This window comes from Beauveria bassiana (genome assembly GCF_000280675.1).
Source record: "Beauveria bassiana ARSEF 2860 unplaced genomic scaffold BBA_S00006, whole genome shotgun sequence".
NCBI classification, from domain to species: Eukaryota; Fungi; Ascomycota; class Sordariomycetes; order Hypocreales; family Cordycipitaceae; genus Beauveria; species Beauveria bassiana.
Genome location: NW_007930841.1, coordinates 1,059,927 through 1,083,665, shown reverse-complemented (window position 1 = coordinate 1,083,665; position 23,739 = coordinate 1,059,927). Strand labels below are relative to the sequence as shown.

At 52.3% G+C, this 23,739-nt stretch overlaps 9 protein-coding genes across 9 annotated transcripts; 2 read left to right on the top strand and 7 right to left on the bottom strand.

The window, feature by feature from the left end:
- Positions 1 to 1,012: 1,012 nt before the first annotated feature.
- BBA_03103 (RNA recognition domain-containing protein) lies at positions 1,013 to 1,897 on the top strand (the record flags this gene model as incomplete). Its single annotated transcript, XM_008598200.1, has 2 exons — positions 1,013 to 1,095; positions 1,156 to 1,897. The coding sequence occupies 2 exons, from the start codon at positions 1,013 to 1,015 to the stop codon at positions 1,895 to 1,897; spliced, it is 825 nt and encodes a 274-aa protein (XP_008596422.1).
- A 494-nt stretch (positions 1,898 to 2,391) lies between these two features.
- Positions 2,392 to 3,804, bottom strand: BBA_03102 (aminotransferase, class III; the record flags this gene model as incomplete). The annotated part of the gene is made up of 1 exon (XM_008598199.1): positions 2,392 to 3,804. One exon carries the CDS (start codon positions 3,802 to 3,804, stop codon positions 2,392 to 2,394), a length of 1,413 nt encoding a protein of 470 aa, XP_008596421.1.
- Positions 3,805 to 4,026: 222 nt separating this feature from the next.
- On the bottom strand, positions 4,027 to 5,212 carry BBA_03101 (fungal specific transcription factor; the record flags this gene model as incomplete). Its single annotated transcript, XM_008598198.1, has 2 exons — positions 4,027 to 4,867; positions 4,923 to 5,212. 2 exons carry the CDS (start codon positions 5,210 to 5,212, stop codon positions 4,027 to 4,029), a joined length of 1,131 nt encoding a protein of 376 aa, XP_008596420.1.
- A 203-nt stretch (positions 5,213 to 5,415) lies between these two features.
- On the bottom strand, positions 5,416 to 8,311 carry BBA_03100 (fungal specific transcription factor; the record flags this gene model as incomplete). Its single annotated transcript, XM_008598197.1, has 2 exons — positions 5,416 to 5,712; positions 7,355 to 8,311. 2 exons carry the CDS (start codon positions 8,309 to 8,311, stop codon positions 5,416 to 5,418), a joined length of 1,254 nt encoding a protein of 417 aa, XP_008596419.1.
- Positions 8,312 to 9,779: 1,468 nt separating this feature from the next.
- BBA_03099 (uncharacterized protein) lies at positions 9,780 to 10,436 on the top strand (the record flags this gene model as incomplete). The annotated part of the gene is made up of 1 exon (XM_008598196.1): positions 9,780 to 10,436. One exon carries the CDS (start codon positions 9,780 to 9,782, stop codon positions 10,434 to 10,436), a length of 657 nt encoding a protein of 218 aa, XP_008596418.1.
- Positions 10,437 to 10,944: 508 nt separating this feature from the next.
- Positions 10,945 to 12,109, bottom strand: BBA_03098 (zinc-binding dehydrogenase; the record flags this gene model as incomplete). Its single annotated transcript, XM_008598195.1, has 3 exons — positions 10,945 to 11,250; positions 11,310 to 11,748; positions 11,838 to 12,109. The coding sequence occupies 3 exons, from the start codon at positions 12,107 to 12,109 to the stop codon at positions 10,945 to 10,947; spliced, it is 1,017 nt and encodes a 338-aa protein (XP_008596417.1).
- A 1,127-nt stretch (positions 12,110 to 13,236) lies between these two features.
- BBA_03097 (sodium/hydrogen exchanger family protein) lies at positions 13,237 to 15,024 on the bottom strand (the record flags this gene model as incomplete). Its single annotated transcript, XM_008598194.1, has 2 exons — positions 13,237 to 14,759; positions 14,880 to 15,024. 2 exons carry the CDS (start codon positions 15,022 to 15,024, stop codon positions 13,237 to 13,239), a joined length of 1,668 nt encoding a protein of 555 aa, XP_008596416.1.
- Positions 15,025 to 16,760: 1,736 nt separating this feature from the next.
- Positions 16,761 to 17,860, bottom strand: BBA_03096 (ribonuclease H; the record flags this gene model as incomplete). The annotated part of the gene is made up of 2 exons (XM_008598193.1): positions 16,761 to 17,584; positions 17,668 to 17,860. 2 exons carry the CDS (start codon positions 17,858 to 17,860, stop codon positions 16,761 to 16,763), a joined length of 1,017 nt encoding a protein of 338 aa, XP_008596415.1.
- A 976-nt stretch (positions 17,861 to 18,836) lies between these two features.
- BBA_03095 (cytidine and deoxycytidylate deaminase zinc-binding region) lies at positions 18,837 to 20,167 on the bottom strand (the record flags this gene model as incomplete). Its single annotated transcript, XM_008598192.1, has 2 exons — positions 18,837 to 19,869; positions 19,929 to 20,167. The coding sequence occupies 2 exons, from the start codon at positions 20,165 to 20,167 to the stop codon at positions 18,837 to 18,839; spliced, it is 1,272 nt and encodes a 423-aa protein (XP_008596414.1).
- Between the last annotated feature and the right edge of the window lie 3,572 nt (positions 20,168 to 23,739).

The window sequence follows — 23,739 nt, the reverse complement described above, 5'->3', positions numbered from 1 at the left end:
ACGACTTTAAACCTGGCATCAATAGCGCTTTGATGGCCGAATCCCCCGCGCACAAAGGGAAAAACTGAGCGCCGTTGAGCGCACCGCGGGCGAAGCAATGCGTGCCCCAGTACTGCAACAGATATACAGCTGTCGTAAGCCTAGATGCAGAGTGGCACTTTTTCCAACCATGGCTGGCTGATTACCGCACGAGATCCAGAGGACATTAACAGCCCTTTGTGTAACGTGTATCTAGGTAGTGGCAGTGACGTCTAGCTAAGGTGCTACGGCCTCCTGGACACTGATTGCTACTAAGCTACGGCGTATATCCTCCACTACTACTGTCAAATCACAGACTCCTATCTGTGCGAGCTTTTTTTTCTTCAATGGGGAATCAAGGCTTGTCGGGTGAATTCCACATCACCACGGAGTGAATGCTGGCTGCATGGAATTATCGTCGACAACTATCCACGGGTACCACGTACAACACTGGCTACTAATCCGGAATTGTGGTTTCGATTCTTTTCGACTCATGCACATAGAGGAGTGTTGAGTGACTTGAAGACACTCTCGAGATCGACTTGCAGGTGAATGTATCGCGGCCTCAGAAAGAGAACCTTGAAGATGGTTTAAAAGATCCAACCCTGATTTCTTCGGCGCAATGGAACATACACCAAATAACCCGGATTGGCCTAATAAAGAACTTTGTCACCTTTATTCACATGCTTGCTGAGCCACAACAAGAGGCAGCCCACACGGGAAGCTAGTGGCACAGTTACGTTGCGGATCAGCACCGCCACAGGTATGAGAGTATGAGATGACGTCGCGATATTTGCCCCGCCCCTCAAGGTCTAGTTGGAGCTATCCATGTTGCCACGAACACATGCTTCCTGCCTCTTTCAACTATTTTGTCACAAAATAAAACCTGTTTCCTCTACTACTTATATATCTTATCTCCCAGCTGAGCATCCTCTCGATCCATTACATACCCCAATTTCCCACTTTCATCATCTTGCCCGCGCGAAACAATAAGATGGCGTCCAAGGCTACTGTTATTGTCAAGAACATCTCTGCCTCGACTAGCGATGGCGAAGTCAAAGACTTTTTTGTCTTTTGGTAAGTCATGAATACTACCTCGGAAATAATATATCAAAGCATGATACTAATCCATCACAGCGGTAAGGTCACCGACATCAAAATCAGCACCGAGGGCGAGACCAAGACCGCAGAAGTCACCTTTGAGAAGGAGACTGCGATGAAGACGGCTCTCCTTTTGACCAACACGCAGCTCGGCCCCAACCACATCACCATCACCAGCGCCAGCGGCACCGCCCCCGGTGACGACGTCGCGCACGACACCAAGGAGCGCGACTCGGACGAAATCACGCAGGAGGAGAAGCCACGGGCGCGCATCCTGGCCGAGTACCTGGCACACGGCTACGTGGTCGGCGATGCGACCATTGAGCACGCCATCGAGCTTGACACCAAGCACAACGTGTCAACGCGCTTCCTGAGCACCATTCAGAACCTCGACTCAAAGTACCATGCGACGGACCGGGCGCGTGCGACGGATCAGAGTTACGGCCTGTCGCAAAAGGCCAACCACTTTTGGACCGGCCTGAGCTCGTACTTTGAAAAGGCCAGCACCACGCCCACTGGCCGCAAGATTGCCAAGTTTTACACGGACGGCTCCCGCCAGGTCCAGGACATTCACAACGAGGCCCGCCGCCTCGCCGACCTGAAGAAGGAGGAGCACGGAGGCAGCGCGTACAAGGCCGCCGGCCTCGAGCGTGTCTTTGGACAGCAGAAGCCCAAGGAAGAGGGCAACGCCGCTTCTGGCACTGCTCCTGCTACTGCCGCGGGTGCTACCGCGCCCGCGCCTGCCGACACCAAGACTGCCGACACCAAGACTGGTTAAACGGTTCTCTGTGCAGAGTGTTTATGGGAAAATGGTTCTAAATTGACTATTATGATGACTCTTACGATCGATGGCGTGTTTGATGTATTTCATTCTTCAACGAATTGAGACCTATGAGTATGAGTAAATGTATGATTTTGAGAATGACTCTTGTAACATCGATGACTTGAATTCCTACATCAACCGAATGGTCGGTGACTTGAATATCTATATCAAGCGAATGGCAATAGTTGACCGAGTCACATGCCTTGGCATCAAGCTCGCATGCAGAGAGGGGTAACGATGACGAAACTCATGCAGATATTGGAGTCTGTTGCAGAATCGAGTCAACCAGCATGGACCTTTAGCTACGGCTAGTCTACTTATTTTCACCACGCTTCAAAAACTATAACCTTTTGTTTATGTCTGCTTTGCGAGGGTAGCGGGGTGATGAATTATCGATACGACGTCTGAACTAGCTATCTGCATATAGACATTTGCCAGTGATGGAAATATCAGTTTGCGTATAAAGGTAGTGAACCCTCCGTCTCAGCAAAGGCGCGCTCCAAGATTTCCAGCCCCTGCTCGATTTGCTCTGCCGTGACAGTAATGGGCGGCGCGATGCGGAACACGCCACCGAAACTCGGATGACTGCTCAGATTCGCCCACAGGCCGTGCTCAAACGCCCTGTCTCCGATACGCTTGGCCAGGTCGTTGCCGGGGGTTTTGGACTCACGATCCGTGACGATTTCGACGCCGGCCATGAGCCCCCGGCCGCGGACCTCGCCAATGCAGCCGTAGCGAGCCATGAGCGTGCGCAGCCCTCTGTGAAGCACGCTGCCGACCTCGCGCGCATGCTGCACCAAGTCATCGCGGTGGACGATTTCGAGCACCTTGTCGCCCACGGCGGCAACGAGCGGATCGTTCAGGTGAGTCGTGTAAAAGAAGAAGTTATTTTGTGCCTGCGACACGCGGTGAAGGTGCTCGCTCGTCACGACGGCGCTCAGAGGCAGGCCGTTTCCTAGCGTCTTGGACAGCGTCAGAATGTCCGGAACGACTTGTTCATGGTCAATGGCCATGAAGTCGCCGCAACGGCCGACGCCGGTCTGCGCCTCGTCCACGATGAGGAGCATGCCTCGCTTCTCGCAGTGCCTCTTGAGCGCTTTGAGGTACCCACGCGGCAGGACGTGCATCCCGCCTGAACTCTGGATGCACTCGACGATGCAGCAAGCCAGCGATCCGCACGACTGGAGATCAATCATGCGCCATCCGTAATCGAGTTCCGCCTCCCAGTCGTAGCTGCCGTCGGCGGCGTTTCGAAAGACGGATCGATAGCCGTTGGGGGCCGGCAGCATCATGGAGCCTGGCATGAGGGGACCGTGGCCGCTGCGGCCAAAGTGGAATTGGGCGCCGACGGCCTGTGCGGTAACACCGTGCCAGGAGGCGCCTAGCCCGACGACTTCGAATTTGCCGGTGCAGACTTTGGCGAGCTTGATGGCGGCTTCGTTGCTCTCGCCGCCCGTCGAGAGAAACATGGCTCTGTCGAGTCCCTTGGGCAGCATCCGGCACAGGCGCTCGGCGAGGTGAATGACGGGAGGGGACACCATGCCGGAGAATGTGTGGTCGAGATACATGGCATGGTCAACAATGACCTTTACGATTTCCGGGTGGCCGTGGCCGAGCAGGCACGACATTTGACCAGAAGTCCAGTCAAGCAGCCTCTGACCGCTAGCTGTGTAAAAGTAAAGACCGGCGGTACCAGTTACTATCTCATCGTGTATGGCACTCCCGAACCCTAAAAGATGATTTTGAGACTTTTTGATGAGGGCGTCCTGTTCTTCGCTTTGATATAGTGTTGGTGGTGTATTGTCTTTTTGTACCAGCGTCGTAGCAGGCAAGTTTGCCTCGAAAGTCGATCCAGGTGCCATGACGGCCAATGAATGTTCAAGAGATGTCGTTCAAGGTAATTGATACAAAGACCAAATCGTTCTGCTTGAGATTTTCATCAGAGAACTGCGGGGGGTCTTATACTCGATTGACCTACGGCCTTTGCCTAGGCACTTGCATGCTGGCTGCATAGTTTTCCGCGGGCAACTCCCCCCCCCTCGGAAAACTGTACGAGAACAACAACGACCTGTCCCGATCCCCGATCAAACATTATGCAGTGGATCCCAGAGACTGGGGAAGAATTCATCTAGCATAAAATCATCAGACATGACAAAATCGTGCAGGTCAAGCATGTTCTCCGCACCATGGCTTTCTTGCGCCACGTTTGCAAGCACCTTGTCGATTACTTCAGCGTGCTGTGCCAAGCAAACGTCGCCCATGTCCCAGCCATGAGCTTCTTTATGAAGACGTAGTATGCCGATGAATTGTCTGGCCAGCTGAAAAGATGAAGTTTGCGCGAGGCCCGTCACAGAGCTCTCAGTCTCGAGTGCGTTGCGGAGGAGGAGATTGATGGTGCTCGGGTAAGTAAATGCGGCCACTGGCAGCCAGAAATCATTCAGTTGGATAGGTTGAAGATCTTGGGTAAAGAAAAGTATCTCTTCTGCCAACTGACGACCCTGCAGAGAGCTGTTCAAGAGCTGCTCCTCTGACGAGTTGGAGGCTTGCTTCATAGCTTCCAGCTGTGTCCTTTGTAAGAGCAGCTTCATACTTAGGTATGCCAGGCGCAGATTGGATGCTCCTGGTAAATCCAAGCTTGTGCCTCGCACAATTATCATCCGGGGCACCTCTTCTAAAGAGTCTACCCACGTGTGTAGTGCCAACTCAATTTGCAGCGTACCCCTGCTCTGTCGTTGCTCAATGCTGTACATGTTCTCTAGGCATGTGTCGAGAACGCTGGTCAATCCAACAAGGGCAGCGAATATAGTCGCGGCCCATGTGTCCTTTTCCACAAGGCCAGGTTTGCATAGCTGCTGGCGCGTTGGAGGTGGCACATCGTGCTGCGACCGCGCGATGCGTGGTGGTGTTCCCTGAGCCAGGCTTGTCCTTTTCTACCATCAACCAACGGGGTCTCAAGGACAAAAAGGCTAGGGCGACATACCATTTATCATGGACAAACAATGCCCACCAAATACTCATTCTGAGGCGTTTCTCCGACTCTGGTATATTCCAGTCCGTCGGATCATGATTCAGCCCGAGCGAATGCGCTATAGACACGGCCGAAGCCAGGAGCACGCCGTTTCCAATCAAGGAAGTTGTCGGACGGCCGCCCACGTTGAGCAGTATAGCGGTAATAATAGGCACGCCAGGCGACAAGTGCAACTCTGAATACAGCGCTTCGTTGGCGAGGTTCCAGATGAATCTGCCATCCGGCCACGGTTGGCCGGCCATTTTTGGTGAGTGTGCGCAATACACTACCATGTGTGCATAGATGCATGCGAGCAGTGCAGGCGACATCTTTTTCTTGTCATCTCGCAGCTGCTGCCGAAAGGAATCTTGTTCCAGAAGTGGCATACAAGGATTGATTCTGCGGAAATACCTTTCAAGAGAATGTTAGCAATTGTCGGAGAAAGAAAGTGTGTACTAGTCTCGCTTTACGTCTCAATCATATCATCCAGTCTGAGCTCGAGAAGCTTTTCTATAATTTCCAGCTTTTCTGCCGCCGGACTTTGATGAGGTACTATGCCTAGCGGTCGCTTTTGAACAGCAGTGAACAACACCGGTTTGGATCTACTCAGTGAAGCCGGAAGGACCATCCGAATCCGTCTCTGGGCACCCGGCACGCCAGCAAGATAGTCTGTAAGAACTCGGCTGTCATCCGTCGCGGCGGGACCGACAATGTGGAGATTCTCATCGTCTGCCGCGTCAAGACTCGGAAGCTCTTCCAAAGACTGTACGGATATGCCGCGTCGCGGTGGAGTCACTGTTTGCAATGGAGTTGCCTCAGCCGACCTTGTGTTGGCACGTCGTCTACTTGAACGCCGCGGGGCTGTTGTTGCCTGGGGCTGCTTCGCAGTGGCTCCCGAGCGATGCCTATTGCTCCGATGTGTGCTCAAACGTTGACCGTCGTCGTCGGGGCGGTCTGCCGGGTCTTTTCGCGGAGAATCCGGATAATGGCAGTTTGACTTGTGCAGTTTACACATTAGACATGCAGATGAATTGGCCTCTGTCTGGCATCGTGATTTGCGCCGCCGGCACGGGATGCAGGCCGGCTGAAGATGCGACCGGTAAGGCCGCTCGGCAGTTGCACAAGCCTCCATGTCACAGCGACGCGAAATGGGGGCCTTTGAGAGGGACGTGATTACAGTTTTGCAATGATTACATGCAAAAGCAGAAATGTTGAGCCGGACAACTCCACGGCCAAGTTATCTGTATGTAGGTGGAGCGGGTAGTTTGCCGCGGAAAACCTAGCCATTTATCTAGGGTCGTAAGCCTCATAGGGTCACAGACACAGGTGGAGAGAAGTGCCAAGATCTTGGGGAGAAGAATTTCGAAGAAAAAAAAATAACGCGGTGGGATTGTTCAACGGCTTTCGCCATCATTGGCGGTCGGCGGGTGCCGACGACGGGGCTTCGGCTCCAATACTGGCCGCTGGAGTGTAATGACTGATCCGCGGGTGGGTTAACGGCCGTACCAACGAGCGACCATCTATCTGCGTTAGTATTCCCTTGTAATTGCCTAGCCTGTATGGAGTAATATAGGTCAACTATCGGCTGGTCCCTAAGCATTGGTTAGCCGCTCTATGCTCCGCGAATAGCGTTTTACGGCTGATGTGTGTCGAGGCTACGTATCCAGCTATGAAAACAATATTCATCAATATTATTGAAGCCCAAATACTCTCAATCTCTGCCCTAAGCGGCCGGTCCCACGCCTTGTTAGCCGCTCTATGCTCCACGAATAGCGTCATACGGCTGATATGTCGCGAGGCTGCGTATATATCCAAGAGTGTAATACAAATCAATAAATATTAAAGCGCGGCTACTCTCAGTCTTTGCCCTCGGCCCGAATTTGGGAAACTTTATTGGAAATATGTCAAGAGTCTTTGTAGGTGCTCTGATAATTAGAGTGTGCGTTGCTATCAGTGCCTTGTCATTGCCGTTATTCTCCAAGAAGTCACGAGCAGCCACCAGCAAGAGAGGAATTTTACAGTAAACAGATATCTTTGATGGCCTTGTTAATAAATAACAGAATTCACAAGAAACGTTTGTCTTCAGTCTAATCCTAGTACTACAATGTGTTACCCAATAAAATAGGCAGGCAGGCTAGGCCAGGCTGGTTAAAGCTCTAGCAAAGACTTCAGACCTGTCTCTATGACAATGAGAATCTTTTCGAAATAACGCAAAAAAACGTGGTTACCACCGCATTCCCCGCCATCGCGTTATCAGGGCCCAGTCAAAGAAATAATAACGCGGCACTCGTCTCCGCACACAGCGCCCAACTCGGGAAGCTGAGTTCGATTGCACTGCATGTCCATGATTAGCTTTCCAAAACTCTGTGCAAAGAGTCATGATGGAATCTGAATTGGGGCCTCACCTTGCATTTTTCGAACCAGTAATCTGGCTCCGTTGCTCTCTTCGACCTCGACTTTCCCACTTCCCGGGCCTGAACCTTTCTCAGCGCGGTTGCCACCTGATTGCAGTGATCACGCATTGCCTTTCCAAGCGGAGTACTCTCTGGTATCTTGGCCCCAAACTCGGCACAGGTCGCAAAAAGCTGTTCGAGGCCCATGATTCTCTCTTTTTCCTTGGCCGCTTCCTGGCGGCGTGCCTCTTCCCTGGCGGCCGCCTCCTTGACGAGACGCTCACTCGTTTGCCAAGTTGTCTCAAAACCTAATTGCAGAGCGCTACCCATACTCGTAATCATTTTGTGCTTGAGCTCGTTGCCGTATATATCGTCGCGCTGTGGTCCGCCAATGGATTCTTGGAAGTCGGCCATGGAGTCGTCAAACCAGGTGACGCCGTGTCCGACGGGATTGTCCATGCTCTTGATCGCGTCAAGCGCCTTGTGAGCGTAAGGCGCCACGAGCATAAACGCGGCAGCTTTGCCAGCAGATTTGGGCACTTTGAAGCGGCTAGGCTTGTAGGCCGGGCGGGTGCCCTTGTTCACCCTGGAGGGCGGTTTCGGTGTCGGCTTCGACGGTTTGGTAGGCTTGCGCCCACCGTCACAGCAGATTTGCCTCTTTCTGAAACACGGCCTGCATTTCTTTTCAGGTCCCAGAGGCTGGCCTGGGACTCTCGTCACGCCAGTCTTTTGATTCGGGTCCTTGGGCTTGTGATGTGTTGGAACCGCGCCGGGCATGTTTTTTATAGGCGGATTCTGGCCTGTAGGTGGCTTAAGTGAACCGGCCGGGCCCCAATCCTTCAAACCGTTGATGATTGCATCCTTGAGATGATTGCCAGGCGATGATGGGCGTAGAGGCGGTCTGTTCATCATGGCTAGACCAGTTGAGCTTAGCCCAAGAAGGGCAAGATGGATAAATGCAATCTTCATCTTGTGCGTTATGGGAACCAAGGACGTTTCTGAAAGTAAAGAAAAGGGAGTAGAAGGCTTGCCAAAAGTATATGATTATAATGAAAGCAAATGGACGACTTTAAATAATTCAGCCAAGGCTATTTTGTATTTTTGTGCAGACGCAGATCACGCGCAGCCAATGTAAACTGACATTTTTTTACATTGGAGTGATACGAAAACACGACCAGTTTTCATTGAATTTTACCAGCGTAGCCTATAATGACGGGCCGAGTCATTTCTTGATATTGGCCTCGGTGTATCAGGTCGCCGACGAGGATGAGAAGCAGCCGCCCAGTAGCCTGAGCCGTGTAAGCCGTCGGCGTTTGCCGGCTGCGGCCAGATTCTGATGGCGAGGTAAGTATATCCGTATTTCAATACAGGAATTGCAGGGGCCACATGCGTGACAAATCTTTTTTGCGGCTCGCGGCTCTCGAAGGCGGCAAGCAGTCTCGTTATTTACAGCAAGGGCGACGTTGGACAAAAGTGGTGAGGATCTCAGACCAACTGGGAAGCCAGCACGGACCAAGACTTGGCAGTTCCAAGCGGAACGGTACGTCTGTACTTTCTTAAATGGTGGATGCCAATGACGTACCTAGACTACCGAGTCGCCTACACGAATTGAATACAGGACATTGTGTTGGCATACTGTGTAGTTGTGCGTGCATGGTGTCCATATATTAGGCGCAGTTGGCGTTGATCAGCGCGGTAATCAATATCGAGATGACGTTTCTTGATACGTTGACCATATTTCTGTCCTGGGTTTAATTGGTTGAACTAATCTTGGATCAATTGACCGTTTCAATTTATATTGACATGACGTTTAGTTATACGCTGCTGACTTTTCTGTATTGGGAGTAACTGGTTGAGATAGTAGATCACTCGCGTAGTAATTTACTTTAAAAACAACGTCGAGTTGTACCACTACAACTTATGCTGTAGTAATAATATCGACATAGCCTTCAGCTATACCGTTATACACCTATAACTTGTATGCATCCAGGGTGGTGGTCCCTGACTCACTTGTTGCCAGCTTTTCAGGTACCGCGGCGCCACATAAGGTTCGTAGGGTTCTATAGTTGAATGCCTCCAGTCATAGTCCACAACGGGTTGGCCGATGCCTCCATAATTGTCCACAACGAGTCGGTCGATTCGGCCTTTGCCGGGTTTGTCATTTAATATTCTGGCATGGTTAGTCAGCTATAGGGCAGGCCTCAATCTTAACGAAGCTCTACCGCGACTCGACCGCAATTTCAGAGCACCGTGTTATAGCACAGCATGTTCAAGTATATTATTCTCTCTATTTTTCTCTCTATATAAATTTTAGGATCTACTCTCCTAGATTATATCGTTCCCATCTCTTCCAAGCAGCTTTATCCTTGTACGCCTTATTATCAAAGAAGAGTATTGATTGCAATAATTAGCAGAATAACAACACGAAAGCTTCATCATGAAATACCTTGGCATCCTTGCTATCCCCTCCATCTTGGCCGCTGCCAACCCCCTTTCCCCCCGTCAAGAGGAGGGGCAAGTAGCGCTCGACGCTGACAAGCTCTTGAACCTCCGTGCCAGCTTCTGCCTCGACTACACTAAGCCAGAGTGTGAGGCCGCAATTCAAAGCTGCCAGGCCGACGAGTCCAGACTTGATGAAGACTGCATTCTGAACGAGTATCCGGATTGCATCGAGGACGAAACGTCGGCTTGCTCACAGGCTGCTGCGCAATGCCTCTCAGACTATGGAGAGGAAATAGACGCTGACCAGGCCGTCGAATCCTGCATCATCGAAGACGTATTCCCCGAGAGCGAGGAAGAGAAACAGCCCACCGAGGACGACGGCGACGACGGCGACGAGGGCATGTCCGACGAGATTGGCGACGAGGAAGAAGCCCCTAGCAGCTCAGTGAATCCGGAACAAGCTGCTGTATGTAAGAAGGCGAGCGCCGAGTACGAAGTGGTTATCCTCAATGAAGACTGCAAAGAGTTCAATGACGTGGAGGAAGGCGTGGATGAGATGAGCGAGTCGTCGGCTTGCGAGGCGGCGAGGGCCATCTTTGAAAAGACCTGGACGGAGAATGACTGCGACGCAACAATCCGTCCTCAGGAATAGAAGGATACACAACATTGGATTACAAACGTGGCGGGCTTGGACTGACAATCTATCTTGCTATAAACCAATCTCACAACTTGACACAATATTATTCTCGTTTCCATGTTGATAAACCATCCAACCTCGAGCTTTTCTTTTCTCTTTCGGACGCACATTATGTAAAAGAGCGAGAGTCCAAAAGTTGGGTGATGTCATGCGAGTATGACGCAACTCAACCTATGATTGATCCGCCTAGATCTACAATCTACACCACCAGTAAACGGCTACCCTGAATATTCAGAGCCAAGGCAAGCGGAACCAGGAGGGTGATGATGCCGGCCGGTCTAAGCCACAAGCATAGAGCGAAATGCGGAGAGGTGGCGTATTGTTCGTTTTCCTATTCGGGAACACGCCTTGTTCCAATTGGCTGCTTGATGATGCAATGCATGGCTGCTCGGATAAGCAAGCATTTGATAAAGGCGCATAATGCTTCCACCGCCGGCCCATTCTTTCCCGTGCAAGAACACGCTCACAACGAATAGACCAGTTTCGTGCCAGAGACTCTACCCTGTCGAAGGTCCTCGAGACCTGCAATCACACCCTCTAATCCTTGTCCTCCTCGGTTGACCGTCTCCTTGATGGGCTGCAGCTGCTTCTCCTCGAGCAGCTTCGCGCTCCGCTCCCAAAACGCCGCCGCAAAGGCCACATCCTCGGGCACCGCCGGAAACACGTGTCCGCCGCGCTCAAACGACTCGCCAAACGCCGTGTAGCCGAGCTGAAACCTGGCCTCCACCATTGGGTTCCTGTCCTGGAGCAGGTCCGCCGGCGCGAGCGCCTGCACCGTCGCGTAGATTGCCCCCCCCTTTTTGTCGAGCTCAGGGCCTGCGCGGCGACGTTTTGAAAATGCTCGCTGTGGATGCAGTCCCAGGCGAGGGTGAGGTCTTCCTCTGCGGTAACGGCCTTGATCTGGGCGACGAGGTCCGCGACGGGCGCGTGGTAGTCGAGGAGCACGTCGGCGCCCAGCGGCCGCAGGTAGTCAAAGTGGCGAGGCGATGCGGTGGCGAGCACGCGCAGGCCCGAGAGCTTGGCGTACTGGATGCCCAGCACGCCCGTCGCGGTGCTCCCGCCGCCAATCAGGATGGTCTGCGGCGGCTCGGCCGCTGCGGCTGGAGGAAGGGGCAGGTTCAGAAGCTGGTACAGAGCTTGGCCGCAGGTGGTGATGCCGACGCCGAGGGTGGCAGCCTGCTCGAAGCTAAGGTGGTCGGGAAACTTGACGACGACATGTTCCTTGGTCATTGTGTAGTCGCCAAAGGCGCCATGCTCGCGATCCTTGCTATGTTCCCCGGACATGTTAGCAAGTTCGCCAATGTATCGTGGGAAAAAAGTAGATTCCGCGATGAAGCTCTCAAAGTTTGTACTTACGCTCCAAAAGCTGCGCCGCACACTCTGTCGCCCTTTTGGAACCCCTTCTTTACATCAGGCCCAACTTCTTCAATGGTGCCAGCAAAATCGACGCCCAGACGGGTTCCTGCAGCGAACCCAGACGGGTCATCTATGGCCTTCCAATCAGTCGGGTTGAGTGCCACAGCCTTTGTCTTTACAAGGACTTGGCCGGGCGGCAACTTTTGCTTGGGCATTGGCTGAATGTCGAGCTTGCCAGCAGCGGTACAAATAATAGCCCTCGACTCCGCCATGATTATTTTTGTATACGTGTCTTTGATTGATGCAGACTCTGTGAGCGGAAAGAACAAAAAAAAACGAAACAATGCGCAACAATCAACTTGCTCTCTACATCTCGTTTCAAGAGTCGTATGGCGTGATGATGTTGCGTGAGACTGTGGGGCCGGAGCTATGGTACATATTGGTCGATGGCCGGCGCAGCTCAGTAATCGAGAGACGACGTATTTCGTAGAGATCCGTTGCGTGGTTCGAGCACCGCCGGAGCGAATCGGTGTCTTACTCCGCTGAGTGACGCCAGCCGCCGCCTCCGCACAATCCCAATACGGCCCTGGTCGGACATTCGGAGGACATGCAGGCGGAAGGCGGGGATGTGGGCCCCGTTGCCTTCGGAGCCGAGTCTTTTGACAGCTGACAACCAGACCTCGTTCAGATCAACGGGCTTAAGGAGGCAAAACGTTTCTTCCCGGTAGAAATGATTGGGCGTAGGTTTCGTTTCCGTCTCATCATGGGCCGGTGAGACTATTTCGGCTGACAGCCCTCCGCGACCCTGGTCGGTTGCGTGTACTTGTCCGGACTCGTCTTCAGCTTGCGTGAAAGCGAGGCCCCCAAAGCCTCCGGATAGTGGGATGAGCAATCTCCGCTGCTTCATCGTATCCACGATTGCTGCCGGTGTGCAGGGCCTGATCCTCTCATTCCTCGGAGCTACTACACATGCATGCTGGTCGGTACCGTGTTCCTCGGCTCCGTCGCCCTAATCTCCATTTTGCAGGGGTGAAGTGCGTGAAAGTACCTCGAAACGATCGACGCCATTATTCTCAATGCTTACGGCATCTCAATTTTTGGTGCTGCAATTGTCCTGGCAGCCGGGCTTCTTCTGAGAGGACAATCTAAAAATGGCCTGAAGAGCGACCGCGCCAGGTTCGGCAATCATGCAGCGACGGCGACAGCGGGTAAGTTTTACGTGTGCGTATAAAATATTCAGTTCCTTAGTGCCATAATGCAATATCAAACAATTTTCCATCATCTCAACGACAGACAGGCTAGGAAAGTCCCTATGCTTTGCTTTGTACCTCCCGTCTACGCATCGCTAAACCACCGCACGTCTTTAGACGCATGCTTTTTTTCCTTCTTTGACGAAGCTTCACACAGAAGTGGTTGCTTCGTCCGGGAAGCGAATTTCACGCCTCGCCGAGGGCGTAGCCTCGGTGACCGCGCCCTGCGGCATGTCGACTTCAGATTCGGTGTCCCTAGCTTGCTCGCGCACCGAGTGCGTTCGGCTGCTCGAATAGGCTCGTGTTGTACTGTCACGGCGGGGGTTGTCATCCTTGATGCGGCGACCAAATCCAGGAAAAACTTGTCTACCACTGTAGTTTGAGTCGCTGACATCGCCACTCAGAGCTCGACTGAGGGTTCGGGGGGCCAGGGAGCCAAGCTTTCCAAGTGGGATGGAGAGACCGTGAACCACGACGCTGGCTACAACCATGAACCAAACCACAACAGTCGTGGTATCACGAAGGTGCTTGACATCGTTTCGAGGAACGCCATCCTCATCGCTCAGATGTCTGCCGATGAACTCATGGGTGATGTACAAGTAGAAAATTGCCGAGACTCCGATGGGACCAAAGAAGCCAACGAAAATGGCATTTTGGTGGCTGTCAATTTGGTGAATCCAGTGGTGCATGCCATAGATCCATGGAAGACGGCGAAGCAATAAGATGAGAAGACCGAGCGGAATCACACGGGAGAGCGTAGTGAAGTCATTGTGAGCGATGAGATCCCAGGGAATGACAGCGCCATACCACAGGAAAATGGTGACATTGAGCAGCATGTCAACAGTTGGCTGAAGCGAGTCATCCTTGGTCTCCTGCCGAAACCAGTCATCCCACGTAAACGCATTACCAGCAACGAAACAGGCCAAGACGTCATCAGTTCCAATGAGACCGCAGGTGCCAAGAACAAATAGGCCAAGCGCTATGGCAAAAACGAGAAAACTCTCGCGATCAACCCAGCCGCGGTCCTCTGCCCAGTGGAGCAGATACTGACCGAGCAAACCTACGACGGCACCGTAGGCGATGCTCATGAGGATGACATAGGCCCACGTCAGCGCGAACCAGAGACCAAATGCCTGACCGGCACCACCGGCATTAGGGTCCGCGTCGGCTCCTATGTACTTGATGAGGTAGAGGGCGAAGAACAACCATGGGTAACCGAGGCCGTCGTTTGTGCCAGACTCGGCGACGATGAGATCCTGCAGCTCCTTGGGGATGTTCTTGTCGGCGAATTTGCCCTTGACAATGACGGCGGAGAGAACTGGATCAGTCGGTGTGACGCAAGCACCAACGGCCAGGGCATGGAGGAAGCTTGGCGTGCCGAGCAGACCCCAGACGAGTAGGCTGGTGGCCACCCACATCATGGCCATGCCAGGACCTACGAGGAGGAAGACCGACTTTTTCTCGAGCCACATGTACTTGCTACGGAGCTGTACACCAGCAAGGACCAGTTGAACGGCGAGAACCAGCCGGGAGAAGTCGAGGGTGATGGCGTCGACATTGGCGGCACACTGACTCTCAGAGAGGTTGTTCTGAGAGCAGCCAGCATACTCATGGGGGCGTATGAAATGCGCACCTTTGGGGCCAAAGGCGACACCTACGACCATGGCAATGACTGTGATTTTATATTGTTAGCTCGTGTTGCTATCTTCAGATTCCTTCCCCTCTGCTTGGCGATCGACCTTGGCAGTGGAGAGAGGGGCCGAAAAAACGGGCTGCGCCAAGATCGACTTACGGGCTTCCGAGAGATAAAAGTGCTCCTTGAGCAAGTACGATACCAGTCCAAAAAGTGAAATGAAGCCTCCGAGTAGGGCCGTGGCGACATTAAAGTTGGTCGAGGCGATGGGCGCCGCCCAGATGGGAGTGATGACTCTCGCCATGTCGTGTAGCGTTTGCACCCCGTTGAATGGTTCGGGACCCTTGTTGCTCCCTGCTATGCTGACAGGAAAAGGTTTCGAGATGTGGTATCGGATGATATGGAAAAGGGTTGCCTCTTCAAGTGACGGGTTTCAGCCGCCCACGAGCTACTGTTAGCAACGCTGAGCAGGAGCAACAAGGACAAGTACGGGAGCTGCCGGAATCAGGCTAATCATGTCGCGGTGCCAAGAGCCGAGCATAGGTGCAACCTGTTATGAGACGAGCGGCGGGCCAGCGACTTGGCAGAGAGGGGTTTCTGATTCTTGAACGAGGATAAATGAGGGAAATTTCTCCTGTGAGAGCCGCCTTTAATTTTGGTGGGTGTGTGTATCGTTGTGGAAGATGGAGGTAGGAGGTGCAGGAAGAGGGCTGCAACAGCGGTTGCGTTTCCGCTTGTCTATCGGTAGTGGGCCGAGCTATCGTCGTCATCCACTGCCAGATGCCAGATGCCAGATGCCAGATGTCCAACTAACCAGATTTAGCTACGAATTGTTTAAATCATCAACTACTCCGTATCAGTTGCTGCTTCAATCCTTCAACCGTTCCAATTAAATGTGAGACCTAGCAAAGGTTTGAAGCCGGCTATTCCCATTGAGTAGGGCTGATCCTAGTGGTGCTTTTTTTTTTTTTTGAGACATGCAGGGCACAAACTGTTCGGTCATAAGACTTAGTAAACACGGCCTGCACGAATCGTATGTACGCCTAGTATCTGTATACGGAGCAGCGGAGGCGCCTTGAAAATAATTAATTGCGTCACGCTAGACTAGGGTTGTATAAGATATAGCGAGGCTTTAGCCTCTCACAACTCTCTAGATAACCTGCATCCCTGACGGCAAACCTGATGTTATTGCCATTGGTTTTCTTTTTCAATAATAAGTAGACTCTTTATCTCTTTGCTTCTGTCAGTTAGGCTTCACCTACAAATTCATCTCGGGCCTCGACGCTATTGTCCGGATACTGCACGGATACTTGCGAATAACATATAGATACCCGCTGATACCTATTCATACCTATGCAGCAATACGCGCGCATGTCTTATTGGCTCTTGAGCAGCACCTCGCAGAGACTTGCATCCCTGCATCCATGCATCTGCAATAGTTGCATCTCCGGCCTACCAATCATGCTCTAGGACCCCTAGCTCTTCCCCCATCTCGCTGCATAGTAGATCGGTCCAGGCCCGCGTGCCTCGAACGATTTTCATTTCTCATCAATGATTTCTTTCCTTCTTCCTTTTATACAACGAGTCTGGGCTGCTGCTCTTCCTCTTCCATACAATTGGCGGCAGCTCCATCTGCTAGCTACGGAGACGCAGGTAGGAATTGCTACCGTGCAAGATGTGAAATGTCGAGAGCTTCGCATTTACTACTACACCCCAAACTGGCTCTTACAATCAATCATGAGCAATCAATCTCGGACGAAAACAAGCTTCAAGCCTCAACTTCTGCCTAGAAGAAAGCTGTCGAAATAAAAGTTTGGCTTAATCTCACTGGCATCCTCCATGCTAAGCAGGCGCATTATGCGCAATTCCTCGCCTTGACAAATATTTCCCTAAACAGAAATTCTTTGGATAACTAAATCCAGAATCATCAAATTTCCCGCCCCGGCGACACCATCCTCTTGTGTGCGCAGTCCAACTCACATCCGGCTCTTCCTCTACACCTCGCAACCCACACCACACAATCCTCACACGTTTCTTTTTCTACATCTTTGCGCCTCGCACGGCCAGGGCATCTGCCGCCTGGTTTCCTCTGTCGGACGCGTGCCCCTTGACCCACTCGAACTGCGTCGCGCCGCCCGCCTTGCCGCGCTCCTCCATGCGCGCCAGTACCGCCCGGATAATGTCCTGATTCTTGACCGGTTCGCCCTGCGCCGTCACCCACCCTTTGCGCTTCCAGCTCGCCGCCCACTGCGTCACGCAGTTGATCGAGTACTGGCTGTCGCTGACAATCTGCACCGTCGCCCCCGCCGGGCACGTCTGCAGCGCCCGCAGCATCGCCATCAGCTCCGCCCGCTGGTTCGTCTGCGGCTCGCCCTCGAGCCGCTCCGAGAGGTTGCGCTCGTCTCCCGGCCCGAAAAAGACGCCCACGCCCGCACGCGCCCCGGCTTTGCCATTGGCCAGGCTGCTGCCGTCCGTGTACACACGGATAAGACCCGCCGGTGCTTGGGGCAAGGCTAGCGGCGGCGGTACCCTCGTCGTCTTAGTCGGCTTCTTTACTTGCGTCGGCATGTCAATCTTCGTGCCGCCGGTTGTTGCGCCCGTAAGCCGCTCGCCAAGCGCCATGACAGCTTCCATGCTCCCATACTCTCGAATATAGTCGACTGCTTCGGCGCGGCTGCTGAACCGCTTGTACTTTGGTCCCTTGACACCCTTGATGGCTTCCGCCGCATCATCCCACTCGTTGAAGATGCCTGTTGGGTTTCCCACCGCTACAGCGTAGTACTTGGCTGGTCCTTCTGACGTGGTTGCGACCTTTTGACCAGCCGCAAATGCTTCAGCATCTGACCTTGAAATGAATGATCGAACTGTAAGAAGCCAATGGCGACCGCATTAGTTAGCGCCCACGAAATTATGCAACACGGTACAGTAAAAACGTCTCTCAACGTACACAGTGCTCCTTTAAATCCTGCCGTCTGTTGCGCGCACTCGGCATAGGTTGTGTAGACGCCCGGCCGGAAGCCGACCTGCACGGCGTAAAACTTTTGTACATTGTCCGTTTTCCTCTTCTTGGAGGCACTCGGTGAGGCCGTGGACGAAGCCGTCACGGCTGACGAGGGCGCTGCGCGCTTTCTGTTCATCATCGAGGGCGGGAACGAGAGCGGCGGGGGGTACCGGAGCGTCGCAGTCGTAGTGGCAATAGCTCGTCGTCTAGGCGTCACAATGGGTGCGGGAGACAAAATGCTCAGATATATCGACGTCGTATTTCGGCGTCGTAGGCAGGTAAGAAGTTGCGAAACGTATCGTGATGGCCGGTAGGAGCGACAAAGGGAGGTTTGCATTGATTGCTGGTGCAAAGACTAACGTTGGAAAGGGTGGTGCTGATACCGTAAAAAAGGGCAAATGACTACACAACTGCCATGATTCTTGAAACGGCGATGAAATAGCGATCGTGCTCTTCCCGTGGGATAGCGGCCCAGTCGTCTGAGGTAGGCAACTTGCTCAAAGCGCAGAAATTGTTCAATCCCAAATCAACAGTCTGGGTGGGGTGCTGGATTCTTTAGAAACGCGAAAGCCTGGTAGGTATGGGCCTGTCTTGGCTATAAAGTGGCGGTAGCTCGAGGCGCCCCCGCGCTAGTGCCGGACGCCCGACTTGCCAACACCATCATTACCTGTTGCCGACCATTTCGCCCTGTTCTTGCTAGCAGCTTCACGTCTTCATCTTGAACATGAAACTACTTTGGGCGCAGCAAACATTAATAGAATACTAGGTTGCAGTAATATGACTCTGTGTCTTTCATTATAATGTACAAGGTGTGTAGCTCCAGCAATTCTCAATCTTTCCTTTTGCGCCAAGAAACTTGTCACTGCCCAGCGCCAATGATATGCATCGCGCGCGACAGAACCTTCAGGCCCCTCCAGTGACAACAAACCCATCTGCTGGTAGCTCTCCTTGATCCAGCAGAGATAAGATCTTTCGAAGCTGCAACATGTAAGAATGGTGTATACAGTTGGGTTTGCAGCAGTAAGCGTAGCAATAGCAATATGTACGGTTTGCATAGCTGCCGTGTCCTTCAAACAGAGCCAACGAGTCTGAAATTGACCCAGGAGGCGGTAATCCTAAACATGAGTGGTCGGGTCCAAAGTCACCAGGTCAAAATTAGCATCTTGCTCCAGCTCCCAGGCCAGCAAGCTCCAATTGAGCTCTCGCCTCCAGAAGAGACCCAACCCTCTTCCGCCTCCGTCAGGACGATCGTCTGAACTCAAGCCGCCAGTTCGCGGCATGTGGTTACAAAATACCACTTTGCCCATTCTGGCGTGAAGAATAGCCATTGAACATGCTACACAAGGTTCATGCGTCATGTAAAGTTCCAGCCCATGGCACAAATAGCCATCCTTGTTTGGGTGTTCCTGCTCGAAGCACTTCTTCTCCGCATCGAGAATCGGTACGTCGTGGAAAGCGTCAAATTCGAGTATTGGAAGGTCAAGAGTCAGACCCATTGCTCTCCTCTCATGACGTACGAGTTTCTGCGCAACCATGCTGATAACACGAAGAACGCAGTGTGCCATAGGGTTGCCAACATCTCCCAGCAAAGGATCCTGACGCCAGCGCGCATCACCTGCCACTGCAACTAGCTGGGCACCGTTCTCGTCTCTCTGCACAACGACAGCTCCGATGGCTTCTCCCATCCCACAACCCCTGGCTTCGTCTGCCACGCGCTGGGCCAAAGTCATCCACATAGCCGCATCATCCTTGATTTCGTCGGTTCCTCTGGCCACCATGCTAGGATGAGGTCCCAAAGGGTTGTTTTTGCGATACACTGTTGGCCAGAACTGCGAGGACCACATGGCAGCTTGAATCTGTGAAGTTGGGGCGACAAGTGGAACTGGGACGGTGGAAATCCAGATCTCGAGTCCGGCGAGGGATTCGACAGAGGCGAGTGTTAACGCGAGCTCTTCTTCTGTGATATCCGACACCTCACAGCACATGATGTAGAGCCACTGTGATTTTGCGAAATGAACGTGCCGGCCTTCGGGGGTTTCGTTCATAAACTTCGTCTTCAGATGGGCAGGCAAGTCCGCAGGCTTTGCGCATCCTCGCAGATGGGGTAGGGGGTTAGCGCTACCACTGGGCCGCATAAGGCGCAATGCACTTGTATCAGAGTTAGCTTCCGAATGCCAGGATATCAGTTGAACAGAAGAACAACTCACGTAATGACGTCGGCGGCAGACTTTGACGGGACTCTTGTGATGAAAGCCTGTATGATTGTGTGGTCTTGCCGCACTTCCTGTGTGGTTTTGAGAGGAATCAGAACGCCGTTCTTGTGTTGCAGTGATTTGATATCATCAATCAAGGGGTTCGGCAACACGCCAGCGGTAAACTGGGATGCCGGTACATCGGCCACTGAAGCATTGTGCTCGAAATCTTGATCCATATCGAGCCCGTTCATGTTGAAGGTCTTTTGTGACGGTTTGAGACTGTCGATTGCTTAGAGACACCACTGCAATAGCCCGGGAAAACTTTGAATTCTCGACGGCGATGCAGCTGATGATGGGTATCCTTGGTCGGGCAGATATCGTGTGACTCGGGTAATCTCTATCTGCGCGAGCGATCTAGGGGGTGCTGTTTTTATAGCAGTCTGGGCTCCTTTCCGTTGCCGGCGTACCGGTTCGTTCTGCTGCAGCTGCGGCTGCGGCATATGAGTAGAACAGCAGTGTAACTGGAAGGAGTGCTCCTGATGGAGCCTGGCGGTATGTAGTGCTCTCGGAGCCGCTGTCCGGGCGACAAGTGATATGCTCGCTGCTTCGCGACCGAATCCCAGAGTATCAAATGGTGATGGGCGAGTGGGATGATGCAGGAGGGACAATTGATGCTGTGTTTGTGTCTGTGCCAGAGGCTACCTCTTGTGCTACAAACAGAATTTTTCCGCAGGCAGGTGCCCGGCAACAATACGAAAGGAAGTGCCAGCGCTACAGGTAGATGAGTCCGCTCGAGATCTTTATCATCCTATTTTCGATATCTGATCAAGTATGGAAAACCCGATGATATTGCTTGTTAAACTGTTCACTAAACCAAAATTTGTTGTTTTGACAGGCAATTTTGTGGAGCTGGCAGCGATCCACGATGCTCTGCATTCAAGAGGCTTGCTACTGCACAATGAGCGCGTCAAGGAAAGCTGCTCAGAAATGTGTTCTGTCATCTGCGTGAGAACTTCGCTTATCTTCTAGTGCATTTCTTTAAAAGACTTGTTCTTTTTTTCCTGTCGCGTCTCTTTGGTTGATTAGGCTGGTTCATCTTGGTTTTGTTTTGGTTTGTCTCAGGTCCGTGGGCTGCAGCCATCGGCTGTTGGGCCATCGTTGGCTACCCGGCAGAAGACATGCGATTCTAGCGGGGCGCTTCGACCGTTGATATAACGGAGTTTGCGATCAAGATGGTCGAGTAGCCACTGAAGGCTCCAGTCAGATCTGATGGTCAATTTACTGTTTCTGTACCCCTATTCTGGTGTGATTTTGTGACTTTGTGGTTCGAGGACGCTTCACGTAACATTTGCGCATGTAAAATGCAAAATGCCTTACATGATGATTCATTATCGAGTGACTCTGAATTCGAGGAGAGGTAAAAAAAAAAAAAAACAATGATAAAGAGCGTGTGGCCAGTTCAAAGTAACAAACCAAGAATGCGATAGTCTGTTGCCCCGATAGAGTGCACATCAACCGTGATCTGACTTCTGGATGGTGTGTTACCTAATTATAGAGCCCACGTTGCTATACGAATGGTAGGGAGAGAAGGAGAGTATGGTGATACAGCCTCTCGCACAAAGCAACAGTTCGCTCCGAGTAATTTGGCTGCACTGCGCCACGAGTATCTGCCGCGAGTTTTGCTGGTACAAAACAAGTTTGCGAAGGGTCTGACCGTGTTTCGCACTCGCAGCGCGCATGACAGGGACCACACAACAACAATTTAAGCATAGAATCAATCATGTCTTATAATGAGACGCACGGGCGGGAGCTACCGACCTCCCGGGATAGTTGACCTGATAAGTTTGTTGGGGAATGACGGGTGTTTCAGTCAAAAGGGGCAAAGAAGCTTGAAGTCTGGACGCAGCCCGGCTCAAGAAGAAGATTGTATCTTTGTCGGCAAATAATGATCACTGCAAATCAAGTTGAGCCTACTCCGTACATTGTGACGGCTAGGGAAGCTTGGGCAATGTGGCTTAGATGCGTGCGTCCTTTACCCAAGGCTGCAGATACTGAGATGGTATCCGTAAATTCTGATGAGTTGGGTGGCAGGCCGCAGCTAAAGAGCTGAGAGTGACAAATACCAAAGTACAAAATGCAGCGTTTGACAATGACTGGATGAGGGAGCTTCTGGAAACGCCCAAATTCCCCGAATATTGCTTGTAACTTGGCGAAGCGACGTATTTTCTCCGTATTGAGGAAGACACTGACTCCACTGATAAGACATCTGGGCGTGGGCATGGCTTAGTATTGTTATGGAAAGAGCAGTTGGAGTCGTTATCTCTGAGCAATAGAGTGCTAGGGCGACGCCATTCACTGGATTGGGATGGACCCTTTTCTGGTGCATTTTGGAGCAGCATGCGGAGTAACTAACAGTCTAACACCAGGAGGAACTCGCATTACAGACGCTGCAGCCAACCATGTCGCCTGTCCGCTACTGCAAAACTGCGGAGCAAACTCTCCCCCTCACCACCAAGTCGACTCCAACTTCCAAGTCCCAAGTCAGGGTTGGAGAAGAGCGCCACAAGCCAGCAAGATGGAACATGCAAGTCTCCCGCCATGGTGGACTAATTATGATAAAGTTTCCAAGATTATTTGGGGGGGTTTAACACCGAGATTGGTCCCCTGAAGCCGCCTTCTTTTGTCTTCTGTAATAAGATACATATTCCACTTTCAAAGACTGCCAGCCTGGAGTGGCAGCGAAGCGCTGTCTGAAGAACGCATGTGATGCGTTTGTGTGTGTGTGTGTACACTGTATCTTGACAGGTTATTGATTGCGGAGGACAGCTGGCGGGATCGCTGGCGTTACGCGTCTTGCATGCGAGACATGAGACTGGGCCTGTTTACTGTATTCGCATGCGGGCAGGAAAAGGTGGGTTGGCAGCTGCGAGTATTCACAGATGGAATAAGAATAGAAGCGAGCATGAGTTGATGTGGGCTATGGCTGAGGCATGTATTACTACGGCAAGTACTGTTTGGAGGCGGTAGTCTGACACGGGAAGATCATTCTGATACATACGGGCAGATCGTCCAAGCATTCAACGCTGATGATATGGGCGTTCTGTTAGCAGAAGGGTGCGCCGCCGCACGCGTGGCTCGGGTCAATGCGCCGAGTGGCTTGTGCAGGCTGGGCAAGCGAAACAAGTAACAGGAAAGCTTTCTTTTGAATGGGGTCATGAATAGACTTGTGCAACCAAGTAATGGTGGTGGTGGCGGCTCAAGCAACAAGTAAGCTTGTCTATGTGCCGCCCCAAATGTCTGTCTGGCGGCGGGCGTTGTTAGCGCTGGTTGGCAGCGACATTTGTTATTACTCGAGGCCCTCCCGACCAACTACGGGGACAGGTTGAGATATTTTTATTCTGGACAAGATGTATTCCGGAGCTTTCGATTCTTAGCCTCTGTTTCAATTTCGGACCGTTTCCCCTATTCTTGCCTCGTCAACATCTCCCTCGATCTCGCCTCTTTTGCTGATCCTTCATCTTTGGTATCTGGTGTTTCAGTGCCGTCACACGTCATACTGCATAGTCTGTTTAGTGCGCTTGGCAGACGACTGATTGACTCAGGTTTTTATGGTTTTTGCCTGGAAGGTAATTACCTACAGAAGGAATAAAACCCCGACAACGTCACGAGCTGACTGCTGCACTTGGGGACAGGCCACCATTTTCTTTCTCTATTTTTGCCACGCAAACCACCGGGTCCTTCCTGCTAGCAAAAGAGAAATTCTTTCAAGACAGAATCAATTTGCTCTTGGAGAGCGCACACAAGACGCAGGGCCGCCTCCGCC